At 48.8% G+C, this 19,468-nt stretch overlaps 1 protein-coding gene and 1 non-coding gene across 4 annotated transcripts in view; one reads left to right on the forward strand and one right to left on the reverse strand.

Moving 5' to 3' along the window:
* ATP9A (ATPase phospholipid transporting 9A (putative)) overlaps window positions 1-12,474 on the reverse strand; it is a 146,903-nt gene extending 134,429 nt beyond the window's left edge. The window contains exon 1 of one of the 3 annotated variants that reach the window (XM_058287233.1): window positions 12,176-12,474. In XM_058287233.1, coding sequence (XP_058143216.1) covers window positions 12,176-12,474 — 299 coding nt within the window. Of the gene's footprint in view, window positions 1-11,563; window positions 11,800-11,842; window positions 11,959-12,175 lie in introns of those variants that run through there. The other 2 variants (XM_058287235.2, XM_071211791.1) reach the window with 2 other exon arrangements.
* LOC111760125 (U6 spliceosomal RNA) lies at window positions 2,929-3,035 on the forward strand. The gene has a single exon (XR_002793909.1). It is a non-coding gene; the product is annotated as a U6 spliceosomal RNA (small nuclear RNA).
* Window positions 12,475-19,468: the final 6,994 nt, after the last annotated feature.

Genomic DNA, 19,468 nt, shown 5'->3' on the forward strand with positions numbered 1-19,468 from the left:
AGAGAGAAATAAATAATAAATCTTTTAAAAATATATATTAAAGAGAGAAGATGAGCAGACACAGAAAGCAAACAGCAAATGGAAACAGCGGATAGTAACTGCAATGAGAGGAGGATAAATAAATAATAAATCTTTAATAAAATAAATAAATAAGGTTAAAAGAGGAAGTTTTAGGTGGTATATATGTTACCAGGATAAAAAAATTTTTGTCAAACCACAGAACTGTACACCACAGGGAACCCTAATGTAAACTATGGACTAGAGGTACTAGTACAGCTATAATAATGTCATCTATCAATTGTAACAAAAGCTCCACGCTATTGCAAAGTGTTAATTACAGGGAAAATTGATGGGGAATGGAGGTGGGGGTTGTATGTGGGAACTCTGTACGTTCTGCATGGCTTTTCTGTAAGCCTACAACCCCTCTCATTTTTTTTTTAAGGAAATATCTGGGCATGGCCCCTCCACCCAGCAGAATTCTTGGGGCATATCTTAGATTCTTCCTAAAGAGAGAGAGCAGGTCTGCTCCAGTCCAAATGGCTTTGCAACCATGTGCTTCTGGAGAATTCTCTCAGGTCTGGGCTGTCTAAATAAAACTGCTAAAGAACTTACCAACATCAGTTTAAAATAAAGGTTTTAATAAAATAAAGGGATGGCAAAACTGCCCATATTTGATACATGAGACAGGTCCCAACAGCTCAAGGCTTCCTTAGCTACTAAATCAGAAAGCTGAACTCGTCACCAAGAGCAACAGGCCAAAGGTGAATTTCTCACCCAACAGGTTTCCTTTGTTGTTCAGTACTGAAGAGGAGGAGGCACCTGAAAAGGGATGTGGCCACTCAGTGAACATTCATTAGCCTCATGGCTCTCAACAGGCAGGGATTTTGTCCCCCAGGGGACATGGGCAATGTCTGGAGACATTTGTGGTTGTCACCACCGGGGGGCGGGGGCAGGGGGGTGACAGTTTCTCCTGGCATCTCGTGGGCAGAGGCTGGGGATGCTACTCGACCTCCTACAATGCCCAGGAGAGCCCCAGAGCCGAGAATTACTGGCCCCAAATGTCAGCACTGCCAGGCTTGCGCAGCCTGAAGCCGGGCTGACCAACGCCATCCTGCGTCATCGCAGACCGCACGCGGAGGCGGGCGGCCCTGCCAGGCCCCTGACGGGGAGGGCACTGCTGGCAGCACACCCTGCTTCCTCCCTGCAGTCGGCAGCTGTTCCCGGGAATCCTCTGCCTGACTCTGCGTGGACAGGTGGGCTCTTCCCCGGCATTCGGTCAATGCCACCGGACCGTCCTGGGAGGAGGGACAGGTCCAGCCTGCCTGTCCAACCCCCCACCAGGACCTTCCATGGGGCCCCCCCTTCCCACCTCCTCTCCCAGAATTCCCTCCAACTCTGTTGAGGCAAAGGTAAGAGCAACTTTAGCCTGGTAAGTTACCCATTGTTTAAAGTCATGCTTTTCATGGATAACTTGGCAAAATACAATACAAATTTGTTCATATAACCAGATCATGCCTTTTATTTTCCCTTGCAGCAAAAATATTATGTTCTCAGGCAGACAGTGCTACTGCAGAAGCCGCCACTTAAACGTCAGTCATGACGTGGGGCATATCTACAGAGCTCGTGAACTATTATTTGCTTCAGACTTTTCTTTAACTCTGTTAAAAAAATGTATTCTAAAAGGAAACTTCCTATGACTACTATAAAGAGAAAACAAGAATCACTCACACAAACACAAGGAACCACAAAAACACACGTTTGGCTGTTAGCCACCTAAAGTGATCTTTGGTGACATTTCCCACTGGCCAACCTATGAACACACACTAATCTCACAAACTCACACTAATGAAAGAAAACAGATACTAGTTAATAAAATCAGCACCATCTTTTCCTTGTAGTTAAAGACCATAAGACTGGTCTTTTTCTTTCTAAATTACACAGTCCCCTCACTTTCTGTGCAAGCGGTATTACTGGTGGCATAAAATGGTTACTGGTGCCATAAAATGCAGCCAGCCCCAATCACTGACTCTCACCATTTGCATCTGGGCAAAGACATTAAAAGAGCTTTCTGTTCTGATGAGTAATGGCCAAAAGTCCAAAGATGGAATTTTCACTGCCTCACCACCTCCTTCCAACTGGTCCCACGTGTTGCTGGCAAGGGAGAGGTTCAGGATCAAACGGCTGCCCTCTTTCCCTGGGGACAGGCCGCTGGGGGCCTCCCCTCACTGGCCTGCTAGAGGGTGGCTCCTGGGTCCTCTGTCCTCCAGAGTCCTGATCTCAGCTTGGAATTACCCTGCCCCAGAGTCACTGCCTGCGAGCTCCACGGCGACAGGGGCCACCTGGCCTGGTTTTGGTTAGCGCAGGGCAGGGGACTCCGTAACTGGAAATGGATGGCACATGTGCGGCTGGGCTGGCTGGCAGAGGACAAAGAGCACTTCCTGACAGGCCACGGCCAAGCTTCCACTGACTATTCTCATCCAAGGGGCAAAAACTGCTGTTCATGCAACTCCTCACTCCACCATGAAGTGGGGGAGAGCTGGGGGGTCTCTGGATTTCACCGATGAGCACAATACCCCCCCAAAAGCCCTCCCCCAAACACATCTCTATAGGCTATATGCCTAATACTATCTCGAGTCCATCAAAGAAAAAACATTTAAAACATACACAAGGAAAAGACAACCTACAAAATGTGAGAAAATAGTTGACAATCATGTATCTGATAAAGATTTAGTATCCAGAATATATAAAGAATTCTTATAACTCAATAACAAAAAGACAACTCAATGTTAAAATATGCACAGGACTTGAATAGACATTTCTCCAAAGATTATACCCAAAGGGCCGATAAAAGTGAAAAAATGCTAAACATCATTAGCCATTAGGGAAATGCAACTCAAAAGTACACTGAATGCAAATCAAAACTATACTGTGCTCGCTTCAACAGCATATATATTGAAGTTGGAGCAATGCAGAGAAGATTAGCATGGCCCCTGTACAAGGAAGACACACGAACTCATGAAGTGTTCCATATTAAAAAAAAAAACTACACTGAGAAAGCGGATGTGGCTCAAGCAATTGAGCTCCTGCCTACCACACGAGAGGTCCCAGGTTCAGTTTCCGGTGCCTCCTGGAGAAGAGGAGCAAGACACCTGCACCAACATGTCCCCACAAGAATAATGTTTTTTTGAATTTCAATTCACGCTCACAGACCCCTGGTCAAGAAGCCCTGAATTGAAAACGGCATCTCTGAGGGACCCAGTCCGGGGCCCAGTGACGAGAAGCAGGTGGCCTTGGGGGCCCTATAAAGGGAGGCACCTCACTTGAGGACTATTTCTGGGGGTCCAAGATGGCTTCTAGTGGACTCAAATCCACCTGAAGTGTGGGCTTTCTCTGGCCAGACATCCTTTTCAACTAGACCCTCTACAAAGAAAGGGAGTGAATGCTGGTCAGAAAAAGAATCCACAAGTGTGTGGTCTGACCCCCACACCGCGAGAACTTCAATTTCTGACCTTCTCTAAATGCTAGTCTGTATGCTCATGCCAAGGACACGGGTACTCTTAGGAGAGTCCCGTTTTACAGGAAAGGAAACTGAGGCACAGGGGGTGAAGGTAGTGGCCCCAGGTTATACAGGCAGTAAAATGGCAAAGCTGGTACATAAACCTAGGTCTGCGTGACCCTAGAATCCAAACTCTTAGCCCCAGGCAACAAAGCCAACATGCTGCCCAGGGCATTTAAAATTATGGTAATATTCTTATCTCTTTTCTTTCTTTTATATATATATATACACACACACACAGCATTTTGCAAAATGTGATACCATAAGTAGTGGATGTGGCTCAGGCAGGTGGGTGTCCGCCTCCCACATGGGAGATCCTGGGTTCGGTTCCTGACGCCTCCTAAAGAAGACAAGCAAAAGAAGACAGGCAAACAACGAGCAAACATCAAACAAAAATGAAGAGCAGACAATGAGCAAAAAAAAAAATCAAGACAGTGAGCAAAAGCAAAAAAAAAAAAGAGCAGGGAGCAGATGTGGCTCAAGCAGTTGGGCACCCCTTCCCACATGGAGGTCCCGGGTTCAGTTCCCAGAATCTCCTAAACAAGAAACAGACAATGAGCAGACAACTAGCAAGAACAATGAGCAGACAACAAGCAAAGCAGCAAGCAAACAGATAAGGGAGCCATCTCAGGGGGAGGGGGGAAATGTGATACCATAAACAACTGCTACTCCCAAATTTCCTATCCTGCAGTCACTCAGAAAAAAAAAAAAGACTTCATTGCTATTAGAGGGAACAACAAAACATTAACCAGGAAAAAACCTACATCGTGAGGGCAGAGCCTTCTAGCTGGCAGCCTGGCTGCCCAAGAAAGAACCAACACCATTTCTCCTAATTTGGAGTCAGACTCACCTGCATTCTAATTAGATTCTGCCACTCATTTGTGACCTCAACCAATTACTTAAACTTTCTGAGTCCCCATTTCCTTATTAATCAGTAAACACAGATTTAAAATAAAAAAAAAAAAACATCAAATGTCTATTGTATTTATTTCTCTTTCTGAACACTGGAAAAACAAATGAGTTTGTTTGTAGGATTAAATAAGATATATGTGCCTAGACAGAATTTTTTAAATTAATGCTTCCATAATTTGTTAAGCTGCCTTTTGCCTGTTATTCTATTTTTTGAAATTGAAATAAAGTTTACTTAAAAAGGGGTGGGGGGGGGTGTTTTTATGCACTGTGAATGAGAAAACACCAGTCCAGAGCCACACTGTAGATCCTAAACAAATATGAGCTTTTTTCTGCTCCATGGTCAGGGAATGAGGCACACAACACCGATTTAAATTCTGTGCTCTCAAGCAAACTGTAAACCTGAGCCTCAAAATGCCTCTCTTACATCCACCCAGGCAAGGCCTTCTTGCCAGGACCCCAACTGCCTCCACGGGATGCAGAGGTTGGTATGAAAATCCAAGGTCTAGAATCTATACCCATCTGTCTTTGTTTTCTTTTGCTGCCATATATTTAAAAAAACAAAAACAAAAAAAATACCACAAACTTATTTTACGGTTATAAAGATCAGAAATCCAGAATAGGTCTCATGGGGCAAAAAATCAAGGTGTCAGCAGAGCTCTGTTCCTTCTGGAGGCTCTAGAGGCTGCCTGCATTCCTTGGCTCACAGCCCCTTCCTCCACCTTCAAGCCAGCAGCAGCGCATCTTCAAATCTTTCTCTCTGGCCACTAACCCTGCCACCATCATCACTTCTTCCTGTCTCTGACCTTCCTGCCTCTCTCTCATAAGGACCTTTGTGATTACACTGGATCCACTGGATAATACAGGATAATCTCCCCATCTCAAGATCCTTAACTTCATCACATCTGCAGTGGCTCTTCTACCATGTAAGGAAACATATTCTCAGGTTCTGAGGATTCAGATGTGGACATCTTAGAGGAGGGGGTTTGCAGGAGTTATTCACCTGATCACACCATCCATGCTGTAACCTCTGGAACAATCCAGACTTCATATTATTTTATTAGTTCTCATTAAACACATGACATCTTGCATTTTTATTAGTTTACCTTTATAAGATTTTTCACAAAAATGAATCCACCAAAAAAAATAGTCTTCACCAGAATACAGATCTCACACTTAAAGACTAAATGAAAATTAAGTCATCTCACAAGCCCGAACACCATCTAACCTGATGCTCCCCCCAGTACAGGGAGAGAGAACCGGGTGGCCAAGGAGCTCTGGGCTGTCCTCTCTGCCTGTCAGTGTCCACTGCTCCTTTCTCCCGGCACCTGCTCCCTCAAATTCCCTAGGCAGCCATGCCTCCACCACTCTCAAATCGTGTGGTTAAGACCTACAGCCTTGATTCCATCAACCAGGAAGGAATTCCAAGCTGGGGAGAGACATGATGGAAGATTAGGTAAGCAACAGCTTGACAACACCCAGCAGGCTTGTGCCTGGTCCTTCAAGGACAGGTGATCCTATCGCGACTCCTAGGAGCAAAGGTTGCACCCTCCTTTTAAAGACCTGGAGACTGACTTCGGTTGAACCTTCCTTCAACAAGTATTTATTTTCAGTTGCCAGCATCCATGTGGAATCTGAGCCTCCTCTTGACATAGAGGTGCAATGGACACAACCAATCCAATGTCCACATAGAAGAGGTGGCATTGGATTGGGAAAAGTGGACATGGTGGACGATGGGTATGGGGAAGGGCAGGAAGAGATGAGAGGTGGGGGCGTATTTGGGACGTGGAGCTGCCCTGGATGGCGCCTCGGGGGTGATCACCGGACATCGTGGATCCTCACAGGGCCCACTGGATGGAATGGAGGAGAGTATGGGCCATGATGTGGACCATTGTCTATGAGGTGCAGAGGTGCCCAAAGATGTACTTACCAAATCCAATGGATGTGTCATGATGATGGGAACGAGTGTTGTTGGGGGGGGGAGAGGGGGGATGGGGGGGTGGGGTTGAATGGGACCTCACATATATATTTTTAATGTAATATTATTACAAAGTCAATAAAAAAAAAAAAAAACAAGTATTTATCCAGCATCAGCTCTGTGCCAGGCTCTGTGTAATGGTCAGCGTCACTGCCCAGGGCCTCGTGGCATTCCCAACCAAATGACAATACAAACCGATGTAGAACAGCAACTGTGTCAAGTGCAAGAGAGGAGAGGGTCAGGTGCTCCGAGAGGCTCCAAGGGTGGGATCTGATCCCTAGTCGGGAACATTGGGGAAGCTTCCCTGAGGAGGGGACATCCCAAGTGAGGCTTAATGGAAGAATGAGCATGAACTAGTGAAGAGGGAAGGGAAGGGCGTTTCAGGCAGAAAAGAGCGTGTGCGAAGGCGGTCATGCATAGAGCGCCTGGGAGGAGGAGACACCGGCGAAGGCTGCTGTGGCTGCAGGAGGGAAGGGATGGAGTGTGTTGAGACAGGCGGTAGGCAGGGGCCGGAGTGGCGGTGCCAGCAGAACTTTCTGTGATGGTGGGAATGCTCTGTATCTGCACCATCCACTACAGATGCCAATGGCATATGTGGCGAAGATGCATGGCAACGTGGCAAGTGCCACTGAGGAACTGGGTTTTTTCCTTCATTTCATTTTAATTATGTTAAATTTAGATGTAAATAGCCACATGTGGCTAGTGGCTACCATACTGGACAGTGCAGGGCCTGAGCGCTGCCAGGCCTCATACAGATGGGTAACCGCTGGAGGGGTTTAAGCAGAAGATATTCATGATCGGCTCTACATGATCTACACCTGGTTACATCTGCTCTGGCTGCAAGGTGAAGGGGACAATGACAGTGAACAGCATGGACACAGGGAGACAAGTGATGACAATGATGACAAAGACGGCAGCAGACCTGAGGGAGATGTGGACATCTCCAAAGAGGAACGTAGGGGGCAAAACCGGTGAGGGAGGTGAGGGAGAGGGCAGCGCCCAGGGCTGACTCCTGCATTTCAAGGTTCTGCCCACAGATGGCGCATCCATTCTCTGAGCGGGGCGACGCAGCAGGTAAGAAGACAGGATGGGGCGGGGCCAAGGCCCTGGGTGGGCTTTTGGCCAGGTCGAAAGGAAGAATCAGGAGAATAATGGTTTAGGGCCCTTGTGTAAGATGGCCCCCGAGGCCAGGGCATGGATGAGCTCACCCAGAGAGGGAGCAGAAAGAGGCAAGAAGGGCCCAGGGCCAATTTAACACTTAAAGGCTGGACAGAGAAAGCTGAGGTGGGAGAGCCCACGGGGCTGTCATGGAAGACAGGAAAAACCGATACTCTGGCTCTCAAGTGCGCAGAGTAGACAAAAGCAATGAAAACATGGCCACACAAGGACATGAACTGCAACACAAATGTCTACCATGGTACAAAAATGTGGTCTATCCATACAACGGAACTCTATTAGGCAATAAAAAGGAACTTCAAACATACTGTACTTGAATTATTCCATTTATATAAAACTTCCAGAAAAGGCAAACCGTTAGAAACAGAAAGCAGATCAGCGGTTGGCTGGGGCAGCGGTGAGGGCAGAGATTAACTGCAAACGGGCACAAGGGAACTTTTTGGGGTGGTAGAAAGATTCAAAACTGGATTGGCACAACTCTATGAATTTATTAAAAACGCAATGAATTGCATACTTACAATATGGTATGCAAATTATACCTCAAGAAAGCTTTAAAAAAAATCTTGTGTAGACCATATATATGCCTAAATATTCAGCTCTTATTTATCAACTCGGTTCAAATCCAAAAGTTCCTAGTTCCCAAATCCAAACGTAAACACCAAAGCATCCTTGTCCACTCTGGCCACAAAACCTAGAGTTATTGTTAAGAAAATTCGGCATTCCCTGCCCTTTCTGCAACATCCCACCTGGGCCTGGATGGAACACACAGATAGATTCAATCTACATAGATAGATTCCCCTGAATTTGATCAAGCGAGAGCTTTGACATCCATATCTTTCTAATTCCCCACCACTTGGGGAGCAGATGTGGCTCAGGCCATTGGGCACTTGCCCTTTATGCAGGAGGTCCCGGGTTTGGCTCCCAGTGCCTCCTGCAGAGGGTGAGCAAACAATGAACAAACAGACACTAGAACCATCTGGGAGGGGGGGATGATAAAGAAAAATAAAGTAAATAAATCTAATTCCCCACCACCAAGGGCCACTTCCTCCCAAAGAGGCACTCTGGAGGCCTCTGACAACAAAGCTCATGCCAAAACCTAGTCATTACTATTCACCCCAGTAAACAACGGAGGTTTACTGAGTATTTACTGTTGGAAGCTTTATAGGCAGTAAGTTTCAAAACAGCCTATGAGGCAGAGGATTATTTTTAATGCCCCTCTACAGATGAAGAAACTGACACCCAAAGAAGTAAAATAATTTTCCCAAGGTCACACAGGTAGTAAGTGTGGGTCCTGGGATGGGACTCAGCTCCTTGACTCCAAGTCCACACTACCAGCCAACCAACAACCACTCGCTCGTGTTTCAGCACCTGGAACTCCATCCAACCAGAAGCAAAGCACACATATCAGAAAATGTCCTCTTTCCCAATGAAACCATTTCAATAGTTTTCTCAACATCAGGATGTGGTAACTTTCTCAAGGGAGAAAAGAAGGGCTTTGGGGCCCCGGACTTCCTCCACCAAATAAACTGCATTTCTTGGCAACATACGCTGAGTGACCCTAGAGTGAATTACACTCCGTCCCATGGGACACGGGCACCTACGTTTTGGGATTTCTACCCAGAACCCCCACCCACTCTGCAGTTTTACTGCCCAGACTCTGGATGGCTGGAGCAGACCCTCTCTCTCAGTCTAGTTCTAAGACCTTGAACAAATTGTTTCACATCACTGAGTCTCAGTTTCCTCATTTACAAAATGGGGAAAGTAACCCCAATACTCATAGGGCCACTGGGGAGATTAAAATAGGGGCATTTATGGGGAGCAGTTGTAGTTCAGTGGCTGAGCATCTGCCCAGATTCAATATCCAGTACCTCCTAAAAAAAGGGGGGGGGAGTCACTTATCTCAGGTGCCCTCCAGCCTGCCCCATCACAAATTTTTTCTTCTCCCTTTAACCCTCACCCCATCATCTACCTGAGAAAGCCTCTCCATCTTTGTGCTTCTAACAGTGTTCCCAAATACCAAGATTCCCTGATATCACTACTCCAAAAAATGCAGATTAAATACAACAACATATATGCAGATGCCTGGCATTTAGGAAACACTATTTGAATCTGAATCTGTGTTAACTATTTAGGAAATAAAATTTGTTCCAAAGCTAACAAACGCTAAAGGGGATGTGATCCTCCAAACCAATACCAAACAGAAACTTGTATTTTTTTTTAAAGTTCTTCGTACTTCTCCCTCTAGACTCCCATCTTAATGATGCCTACTCCTATCATAATAATTATCGCTTTTTAAAAATTATTTGTCTTTTTCTCTCATGCACTAAAGCCAAGTTCTCCACCGTGACTGCCCATTAAAATCATGTGGCGGAGCCAGTGGGGCTCAGTGGTGGGGCACTGGCTTCCCACACACAAGGTCCAGGATTCAACCCCCAGCCCTGGGACCTCAAAAAAAGCAAAATCATGTGGGTACTCTCAGTCTGAAGTAGAGGGTGGACATCATCATGCCAAATTCCTCAGAACTGAGGGGTGAACAAACACAAGGGGGGAATGCAACCAGGACCAAAAGTAGGCTTTATTGTTATCGTAGTAATAGTAACAGAAGAACTTGTAACACTGAAATAAAGATAGTGGTTACCAGAGGGTCTAAGGGGAGAGGAGACGAGATGGAATACAGGGCATGTTTAGGGGATTGGAATGGTTCTGCAATGACAGATACAGCCATTTTACATTTTATCAAAACCTATAAAAATGTACAGCACAAAGTGTAAACTATAATGTAAACTGTAGACCTTGGCTAGTAACAATGCTTCAATATTGGCTCATCAATTGTAACAAACACACCACACTCATGGAACATGTTACTAATAGGGGAAAGTGTGGGAGGCAGAGGGGAAGGGTTATATGGGAATCCCCTATACTTTCGATGAAATTTTTCTGGAATGTAAACTTTCTCTTAACATAAACTTTATTATTATAAATAAATCATGGGGGGAGCTTTTTAAATAGAGAAATATTTATACCCAGACCGCAACCCAAGAGGGTCTTATTGTACTGGCCCAGACTGGGCCAGGGGAGTGGCTGCTTGAGCTCCCTCGGTGCCTGTGAGTTAAAGCCAGGACTGAAGTCAGGCTAGTCTGATTCACTTTCACATCCCCATCACCTGGCACAGTCCCTACACACAGTGGGCATCTCATAATTGTTCATGGCAGAAATTAATAATTACAGGACTTTCGCATCCTCCGATCATATCGAACCTCAAATATTAGCTGAGGATATATACTAAGTGCTGGGCAATACTCCAGGCAAAGAGCTTGTCATTCTTTAGCCTGGAGTAGCCAGGATTAAAATCCAGGAGAAGGGGGGGTGGGGAGGAGGGGGCGGGCAGGAGGGAACTAGTCTCCTCTTTGGGCCACTCTTAAGTTGAGTCTCCCTTCTGCAGCTTCCTCACCTGGGTGACACCAATGAGACCAGGGACAAAGCCCCCACAAAATGGCAACCGGCATCATTCCACTTTTTTAAACTCCCCTGGCACCTAGTTAAGTCCGGGGGAGCCGGGGCGTAGGGGGTCCACCATTCTATCCTCCCCCACCCCCCACCTCCTGTTCCAGCACCAGATGCTCTTACCCTAGGCGTCGCTGCACCAGGCCCCGCGCACCAGGCCCCGCCCAGCTGTCCTTTCGGGCCATCAGGGGGCCTCAGCCTCACCTGGACCGCCCGGGAGAATGCATGACCCCAAGCCCAGCCCGAAAGAACTCTGACTGGTAGGTCGGGGGGCCAGGGAATCTGCATTTTAACCAGCCCCTCCCCCCCCGCCAAGTGTCGCTGGCACACAGCCCTCAAAGCCTTCACAGCTCACCACGTCAAGCTCCAAGTAGGAGGGGAGGGCAAAGTACCCCCCGTCGTCCCCAACCCAGGAAGGGGAGCTCCTGCCTCTTCCATACCTGGGCTGCACTCGGGGTCTGCCGCTAAGCCCCTGCCTGCCAGGGGGCTCCTTGCCCCCGAGGGATTGGGAGTTGTCACCCATCGGCTGGCAGAAGCCCCTCCCTCCCTCCGGCGCCCGCTGGTTCGGGACCACCTAGGACCAGGAGGGGAAGGCGGCCGCCAGGAGCGCAGGTGGAGGCGGCACAGACCCTAGGGGCCGGGCCCGGAAGGCGACCGTCCCTTCCCCTCCCCCCCCTCCAAATAAACAGCTTCTCCGGGCTCCAGAGTTTGCTACTGACCAAATCATCGTTACGACGACAAGCCGGAGCCACGAAACCAGAAAAGGGTTAAAAGGCCTGGCCGAGGCGAGTTCCGCGCGCGGGGACACCGCGCTGGGGAGGACCCGGCTTCTCGGGCTTTCTAAAGGAAGGCGGCCCGGGAGCCCGGGCAGCCGCGCGCGCCAGCCCCAGGGCGCCGCGCCCCGGCCCGGGGCTGAGCCCCGGCGGGCCCCCTCCCGGCGCTTCCCCGCCCGGGCCGGGCCGAGCTGTCAGGCCCCGGCGCCCGCCCGCCCCAGCCCCGGCCGCCGGCCCCGCGCGGACAAAGGAGGGGCGGCGGGCGCGGGGCGCGCTCACCCGGCGCGGGGCCTGCTGTCCATCCGCTTCTTCTGGCGCACCGGCTGCAGCGGGATGTTGTCCGTCATTTCCGCGGCGCCGCCCGCCTTGGCCCCCGCGCCCCCAGCGCCGCCGCCGCCGCCGCCTGGGCCGCCGCCCGGTCCGGCCTCCGCGCTGCCGCCCGCCGGCGCCGCGCCGCCCCGGGGGAGGAGGCGGCGGCAGCGGGCGGGCCGGGCCCGCAGCGAGGGGGCGAGGTCGCGAGCGCCGGGCCACGCGCGGAGCCGCCCGCGCGGCCCGACCGACGGACACGGGCGCACCATGGGCCCGAGCTCCGCGCCGCGCCCGTCCGCGCCGCGCCAGCCACGGGGGGCGGCGGGGCCGTGTCCGCGCCGCCGCCGCCGCCGCAGTCTTCCCGCCCCCGGCCCGCGCCGCGCGCCCCCCACGCGCGCCCACCCGGCCACGCGCCCCCTCCCCGCGCACGCGCGCTCTGCTGCCGCACTGCCCACCAACATGCAGCCCTCAGCCACACGCGCACCCCTTGCACACACACACCTTGCCACGCTCACCCCAACACACCCATTCTCACCGGCCCACTCCCGCACCAAATCGGGGATTCACAATCACACGCGCACCTGTACACACACACTGCCACACTCATCCCATCACACTCATTCTAATCCGTCCACCCCATGACATTCACAATCACACACTCATTCTCACCCACTCACTCCTCCACCCATATCTGACATGCATAGTCACACACACACCTGCCATACTCCATCGCAATCATGTTCATTCACTCTCCTCACTCTTACACCAACATCCACGCTCACACCCTGCCACACTTGTCCCATCACACTCATTTTGCATGCACTCCTCTTCCCACTGACAACCAACCTTAATTACACACACGCTGACCTGACCACGCTCACCCCTCCCACTGGTCACTCTCATCCACCCACCCTGGATCTCGGGCCTCACACTTATGCCCCCAAGGATTATAGTCACACTCATTTTCACACATGTGCACACATCTGTCTCACCATCCTTCACCACCACACACATATCCTTACTCTCCCACCCATGTTCCCCAGGACTCACAGTCACACCCACACACACCGCCTCACTCATCCAAACACCCTCATGCTAACCCTCACACTTAGTTCTCACACCCACTCCCTGAGCCACCTTCTCGGGCTTGCACATGTGTCCCTCTTTCAGTCGCTCGGATACATTCAGTACATGTGTGTCTTTTTCTCACACTCAATCACTAAGCCGCCATCCTCACTGTGACTCACAAGCTCACCCACACCTGATTCCCTCCCCCAGACAGCACACCCACTCTCACAGCCCACGACCACTCGTGCACCATCTCACCCAACTGCAGCTTCCTCATACACTCCCCATGTGCACTTACACACTCGCCCACATGGTTTCTGGAACCCACACACTTTCCAAGGGCTTGATACATCTTTCATCTTTGTGAACAGAATAAATAAGGAAGAATAGGAGCAGAGGAAGAAAGGAAGAAGGCAGGGAGGAAGGGCCAAAAGCCAATACGTAATTAAAGAGCTTCGGAATGAAATAACGTGAACTAATTTACTGCAGAAAGAAAAAGAAAAAAAAAAGCTACCTAAAGTGAAGTTTGAAGTAGTTATATCTACTGATAGTTCATGTTGGTTGTGGATTCCTTTTAATCCACAAAATACCTGGATGAAGTCACCAAATACCTGAGTGTCTGGGACCCTGGGTGGAGGAAAGAGGAACTAGGAACATTTAAAGGAACCCAAACCAAGAATTGCAACTTATATCTCCCTGAAGTTCCTCAAGGAAAGCAGCATGCGTTACAGTTCCTGTATTACACACACGTCTGACGGGAAAATAGCATTCTTGAGCTCACAGAGAAGGACTGCTTTGTTTTCTGCTCTCTCCTCTACATCTAGGCAAAAATCATGGCCTACAGTTAGCACTCAATACATGGTTCTTGCGTGAAAAAAATGTAAACCCCCTGACCTACTAATAATGGCACTGGCAGCCCTCCCCCCGCCTGATCTTTGCAAATTCCTTCTCAAACCCCCATTCCACATCAGATGAGCTAGCTGCAAACACTTCTCTCTCCTCTCCACCTCTACAGACATTCCAGAGAAAATGGCAATAGTGACCATGAAGCTTTAGCCCAGTGTCCCCCCCACTCCCACAGATGGTATTCAGCAGACATACAGTATTGTTTCTGGCACGTATCTGCAACATACTTGGAGTTCCACTTTCAAGCCCCGCCTCTGGCAGCGCCGCCAGATCAGTGAAATCATCAACTCCATTTTACAGGTGATGAAACAGAAGCTCAGTGTCTGAGGTACCTGCCGTTGGGAGGCAGCCTTGGTCTTTCATGCTCCAGAAGGCAGGAGAAGTGGCCTTTTGTGACCAATTAAACCGCAGTTAGCACGACACTTCCAGACACCTACTCGTCCAGGTTCCAAGCATCTTCAAAGTCCCCTGGCCCCTGTGGAAGCCACCTAGGGCCATCCTCGCCAGACTCCGCCTGCTTTTCTAAAACTTGGAAACCTCCTTACTTCTGGGATCCAGTGGCAATCACCCCCACCACTGGGGAACCTGGGACAAGTAATCAAGCTCTGCCGGGCCTGCTTCTTCGTCTGGAAAATGGGAATACGATAGGGCTAGCCTCACAGGATTCTTGCGAGGGATAAATGAGTGAGTAACATGGAAAAAAAGTACTTAGGGGAATACCTGCCCCCAGAGGAAGTGCTCAGGAAGGTCATCACTGCGGAGGTGTGGCGCTGAGTCAGTGCAATAATGGATACTTGTCAGGCGACTACTACAATGTCTGGCCTGGACTAAACACTCAGCAAAAGTTAGCTATTACTACTGCTGCTTTTATTTAAAGATTTATTTATTTATTTATTTCTCTCCCCTCCCCGCCCCGGTTGTCTGTTCTCTGTGTCTATTTGCTGCGTCTTTTTCTTTGTCCGCTTCTGTTGTTGTCAGCCGCACGGGAATCTGTGTTGCTTTTTTTGTTGCATCGTCTTGTTGCGTCAGCTCTCCGTTCCTGGGCAGGCTGCACTTTCTTTCGCGCTGGGCGGCTCTCCTTACAGGGCACACTCCTTGCACATGGGGCTCCCCTACACGGGGGACACCCTTGTGTGGCATGGCCCTCCTTGCGCACATCAGCACTGCGCATGGGCCAGCTCCACATGGGTCAAGGAGGCCCGGGGTTTGAACCGCGGACCTCCCATGTGATAGACAGATGCCCCAACCACCAGGCCAAGTCCACTTCCCTACTGCTGCTTTTATGACTTTAAATAAACACCACAGTTTTTTCAATGGTTGTCCCAGGGAAAAAAAGATTCCAGGTGGATTGGGTTTTTTAAATCATTAATAGACTTTATTATTTAGTAATTTATAGACAAAGTGAGCAGATGGTATAGAGTTCCATATACCTAGCCCATGCCTGGCACACAATTTCCTTTATTATTGATATCTTGCATTAGTGGGATTTACCCAGATAGATTTTTTATTTCCTTCTTTTTGCTTTGGCTGTATTTTCTGCTTTTTCTCCAGATATTACTTTTTTTTTTTTTTTTTATGGTATTGGGGCTGGGGATCGAACCCAGGACTTGGTATGTGGGAAGCCAGTGCTCAACCACAGAGCCACGACAGCTCCACTGAGTTGGTTCTTTCGTCTGTTTGCTTGTTTTTAGGAGGCACCTGGAACTGAACCCGGGTGGGAAGCAGGTGTGCAACAGCTTGAGACACATCAGATCTCTAGCATTATTATTTTTTTTAAGATTTGTTTTATTTATTATTTATTTCTCTCCTCCTCCCCCTCCCTCCCCCCCATCGTCTGCTCTCTGTGTCCACTCACTGTGTGTTCTTCTGCATCCACTTGCATTATCCAGCAGCCCTGGGAAACTGCATCTCTTTTTTGTTGCATCATCTTGCTGCATCAGCTCTGTGTGTGCAGCGCCACTCCTGGGTGGGCTGCGCTTTTTAATGCAGGGCAGCTCTCTTTACGGGGCGCACTCCTTGCATGTGGGGCACCCCTACCCAGGGGAGCCCTGTGTGGCATGGCACTCCTTGCACATGGCAGCACTGCACGTGGGCCAGCTCACCACACGTGAGGCCCTGGGGATGGAACCCTGGACCCTCCACATGGTAGATAGACACTCTATCAGTTGAGCCACGTCCACTTCCCACATTATTACTTTTTAAATAACCTTTTTCCTTAAACAAAGATATTTTTAAAAACCCAAAGATTCCCCTATTAAACTCCAAATGTAATAACATTTCATGTGAAGAGAGGGTGAAACCAAGAGTGGTTTTTATTGCCTTTGCATTTTCCACATTTTCTTCTGAACTTTTTTTTTCACTGTGGAAAGTACTTTATTTATGTACATCGGAAGGGTAGCTGCAAGCCCCTCAGAGTAAACTCCACCCTCAAAGGAAAATCTTAGAGAAGTCCCAGGCCCCTCGGCTCTTCCAGGCCGGACAGGAGGGCTGAGTTTCTTGTCTTGGTGACCCCCTCATCCCCGTCCCACTGAATGATTCCAAATCAGAAAGAAACTGGTGCCCGAGCTGGGGTCAGGGGGAGCCAGGAGCCCGGTCATTCCCAGGAAGAGGGAGTGACACCGTTATTAGGATGGTCCTGAGTCCTATGACCTGCCAGCTTACGAGCCGGCAGCAGGTGGGGCCCGAGTAGAAGGAACTGGAAGAACATTCGTCATGGGCTGAAGGGTGCACACACACAGGTGTGGCCGGGCACACATCTTCAAAAGAATCTCTCCCAGTCAGGCAGTTCCTCCGGGATCCAGACACTTGAAGGCTCTTTCCCTAAGGGAAAAGGAGGTTTGCCTGCCTGAGACAGGACAGACAGCCTTGGGGTTTGAGGGAGTGATGTCTGGATGAGAAATGGGGCAGGGATCAGTGATGGGACTGAATGGGTGGTTATACCGAGCCCTCCCACAGGGGGCACAGTACCCTCCCGCCCTCTGCCCGTGGTCCCAGGAACGGTCAGTCCACGGTATTGCCGTGGGAAGAGGAGCCCACTCCACCCACCAGGCTGTGGATGCAGGCTCAGGAAACCCCTGCCTCCCGGAAGTGGGGAGAAGGGTCTTCTAGACGTACGCCAACCTAGTCCAGCCTCTGCCTCCCAGAAATTGGAGATGGTCCTCAGAGGGGTTCCACAAGCTGGCTAGGGAATAGCAGGGCCAGGCCTGAAAGGACCTTGAGCCTCTAGTGCAGAGCTGTGTCCGCCCCAACCTGACTGTTGTTCACCTCTGCTCTAGGGAAGGAGCGTTGGTGGTAAGTGAGCAAGAGGTCAAGCAGTAAGATGGAGGAGATGGAGGCGGCAGTGAGATGGAGGAGGCAGGGAAAATGAGAATTCAGAAATAATGAAAATGCTTTGGGTGAGCTCAGACTGGGGAGAGAAGAAATGAAGTCCCTTTTAGTACCGTCCACAGTCTCTCCGAGTGGATGCTCTAGGTAACTCCAGGGCAGACAGTTCTTTGTGGGGGGCAGCCTGCGCCCTGTCGGTGTTTAGCAGCATCCCCGGTCTCTACACATTAGATGCCAGGAGCAGTCCCCCCCGGCCCTACTCCATGCCCCTCCAAGTTGTGACAACCGAACTATCTCCCAACATTGCCAAGTGTCCAAGGGGGGTGGGAGGATAACCCCCCCCTCCAGTTAAGAACTACCACTCTAGAGAGTGATGTTAAACGTTTAAACCTCTAGTAAGACATCACCAACACTTACTAATCCCATACCTCCCCCCACCACCACTTTTTTAGAAAAAAAAATGAAGTGGCCCATGTAAAGAGCTTCCCACAACCAACAGTATCTAGCTAAGATTTCAGGATACTGTGTTTCTCTTATACTGTTTTTACCTCCAAAAAGCACAGTAGCAAGTCTAGGAGATTCATTCATTCATTCAAGTAATCTACCCAAAGGAGCTACTATGCTTCAGGCGCTGGGGTGACAGTTAACAAGACACAGCCTCTGCTTCAGATATGACATCCTGCTGTGGATTGTAGACTTTGAAATGGGCAAAAAAAATTGGCTGGGTGAGCAGTGCAGCACTCTTTCAAGGTGACCTGTGCCTCTCTGCCTTAGCTATTTTATGATAGAAAACTGCCAGTAATGTACAGGATTCTGGCATTAGAAATGCCAATGATTCTGTCCTGCAGAATGCAATTGGTTGTTGCCTTCTGGCTACCGAACATTTTGGATGTCTAGTTGTAAATTCATTTCAGCATTCCTGATGGCTTTCCATTCTCCTTTGAGTCTTTCCATTCTCCTTTGAACCAGTTGTAAATCTAGTAAAACCTTTGACAGGTGTTCATTTTATATTTGTATGACTCAATCTCCTCCTTTTTAAATATTATGCTTTAGACAAAATAAACAAGTAAACTAAAATTGTAGTGTGCAAATGCCACGTTGGCAAACAGGATAGTGTGAAGAATCTGTGCTGTTAATCATCTTTACTTGATAAAATGAAAAAGTTAGCAACCCACAGTTCTCTCCTGTGAAATCCCAAGTGCCACCAAAGAGTTTCTCATCCTTACTCCCCTATGGCCTTGACCAGGACAGTTTATCAGAAAGAGCAGGTGGACACACAACCAACTCCAAGACACTTAGGGAAGTCAGAGAAAATAATTTCTCTCCTCAGAGTGGCCTCAAATCTATGGGACTATAGTTGGCAAGCATTTAAGGATCCAAATTTGTCCCATCAGGATAAAATAAACCTGACTTTGTATCCTTTTTTTCATGCCTTGGTTTTTAGTAGGACACTAGTGTCCATTCAACTTAGCTCTTCTTTGCTGAAAACAATAGGTTGTTTGCAAAGGGCTGGAGGGTAGAAATGAATTAAGGGAGAAAATCCAAGTCATATTTGGGATGTTCATTTTTCTCCCCAAAAGGTCACTTTCAAACTTTAGACTTGAAAACACATTTTGAAGGTCATATCTTAAATGCCTTGTACTGCTGAGAGGTAAATTCGAATTCCTTACTCTTATTTTGGCCTATTTTAGCTAATGCTCCATTTTTCTTTGGATATTTAGAAATAGGTGGAATTGGTTACAGCAAAGGAATAAGAACCTGAAATGTTTTTTCCTCTTTGGCAAAAATCTGTGAATTTGCATGGGTGACAGGAGCAGAAATCCCTGTCAATAGCCATAGTGGACAAAGCATTTGCTTCTTTAGGCCTGTTAGAGGATTCTGATAGCTTTGAAAGCTAACCCATTTTCTTTTCTTTAAAGTAAATGAACATTCCTCATTTTAAGTACTTCATGATTCTGGTTTGGA

Source organism: Dasypus novemcinctus, chromosome 24, assembly GCF_030445035.2.
Source record: "Dasypus novemcinctus isolate mDasNov1 chromosome 24, mDasNov1.1.hap2, whole genome shotgun sequence".
Classification (NCBI taxonomy): domain Eukaryota; kingdom Metazoa; phylum Chordata; class Mammalia; order Cingulata; family Dasypodidae; genus Dasypus; species Dasypus novemcinctus.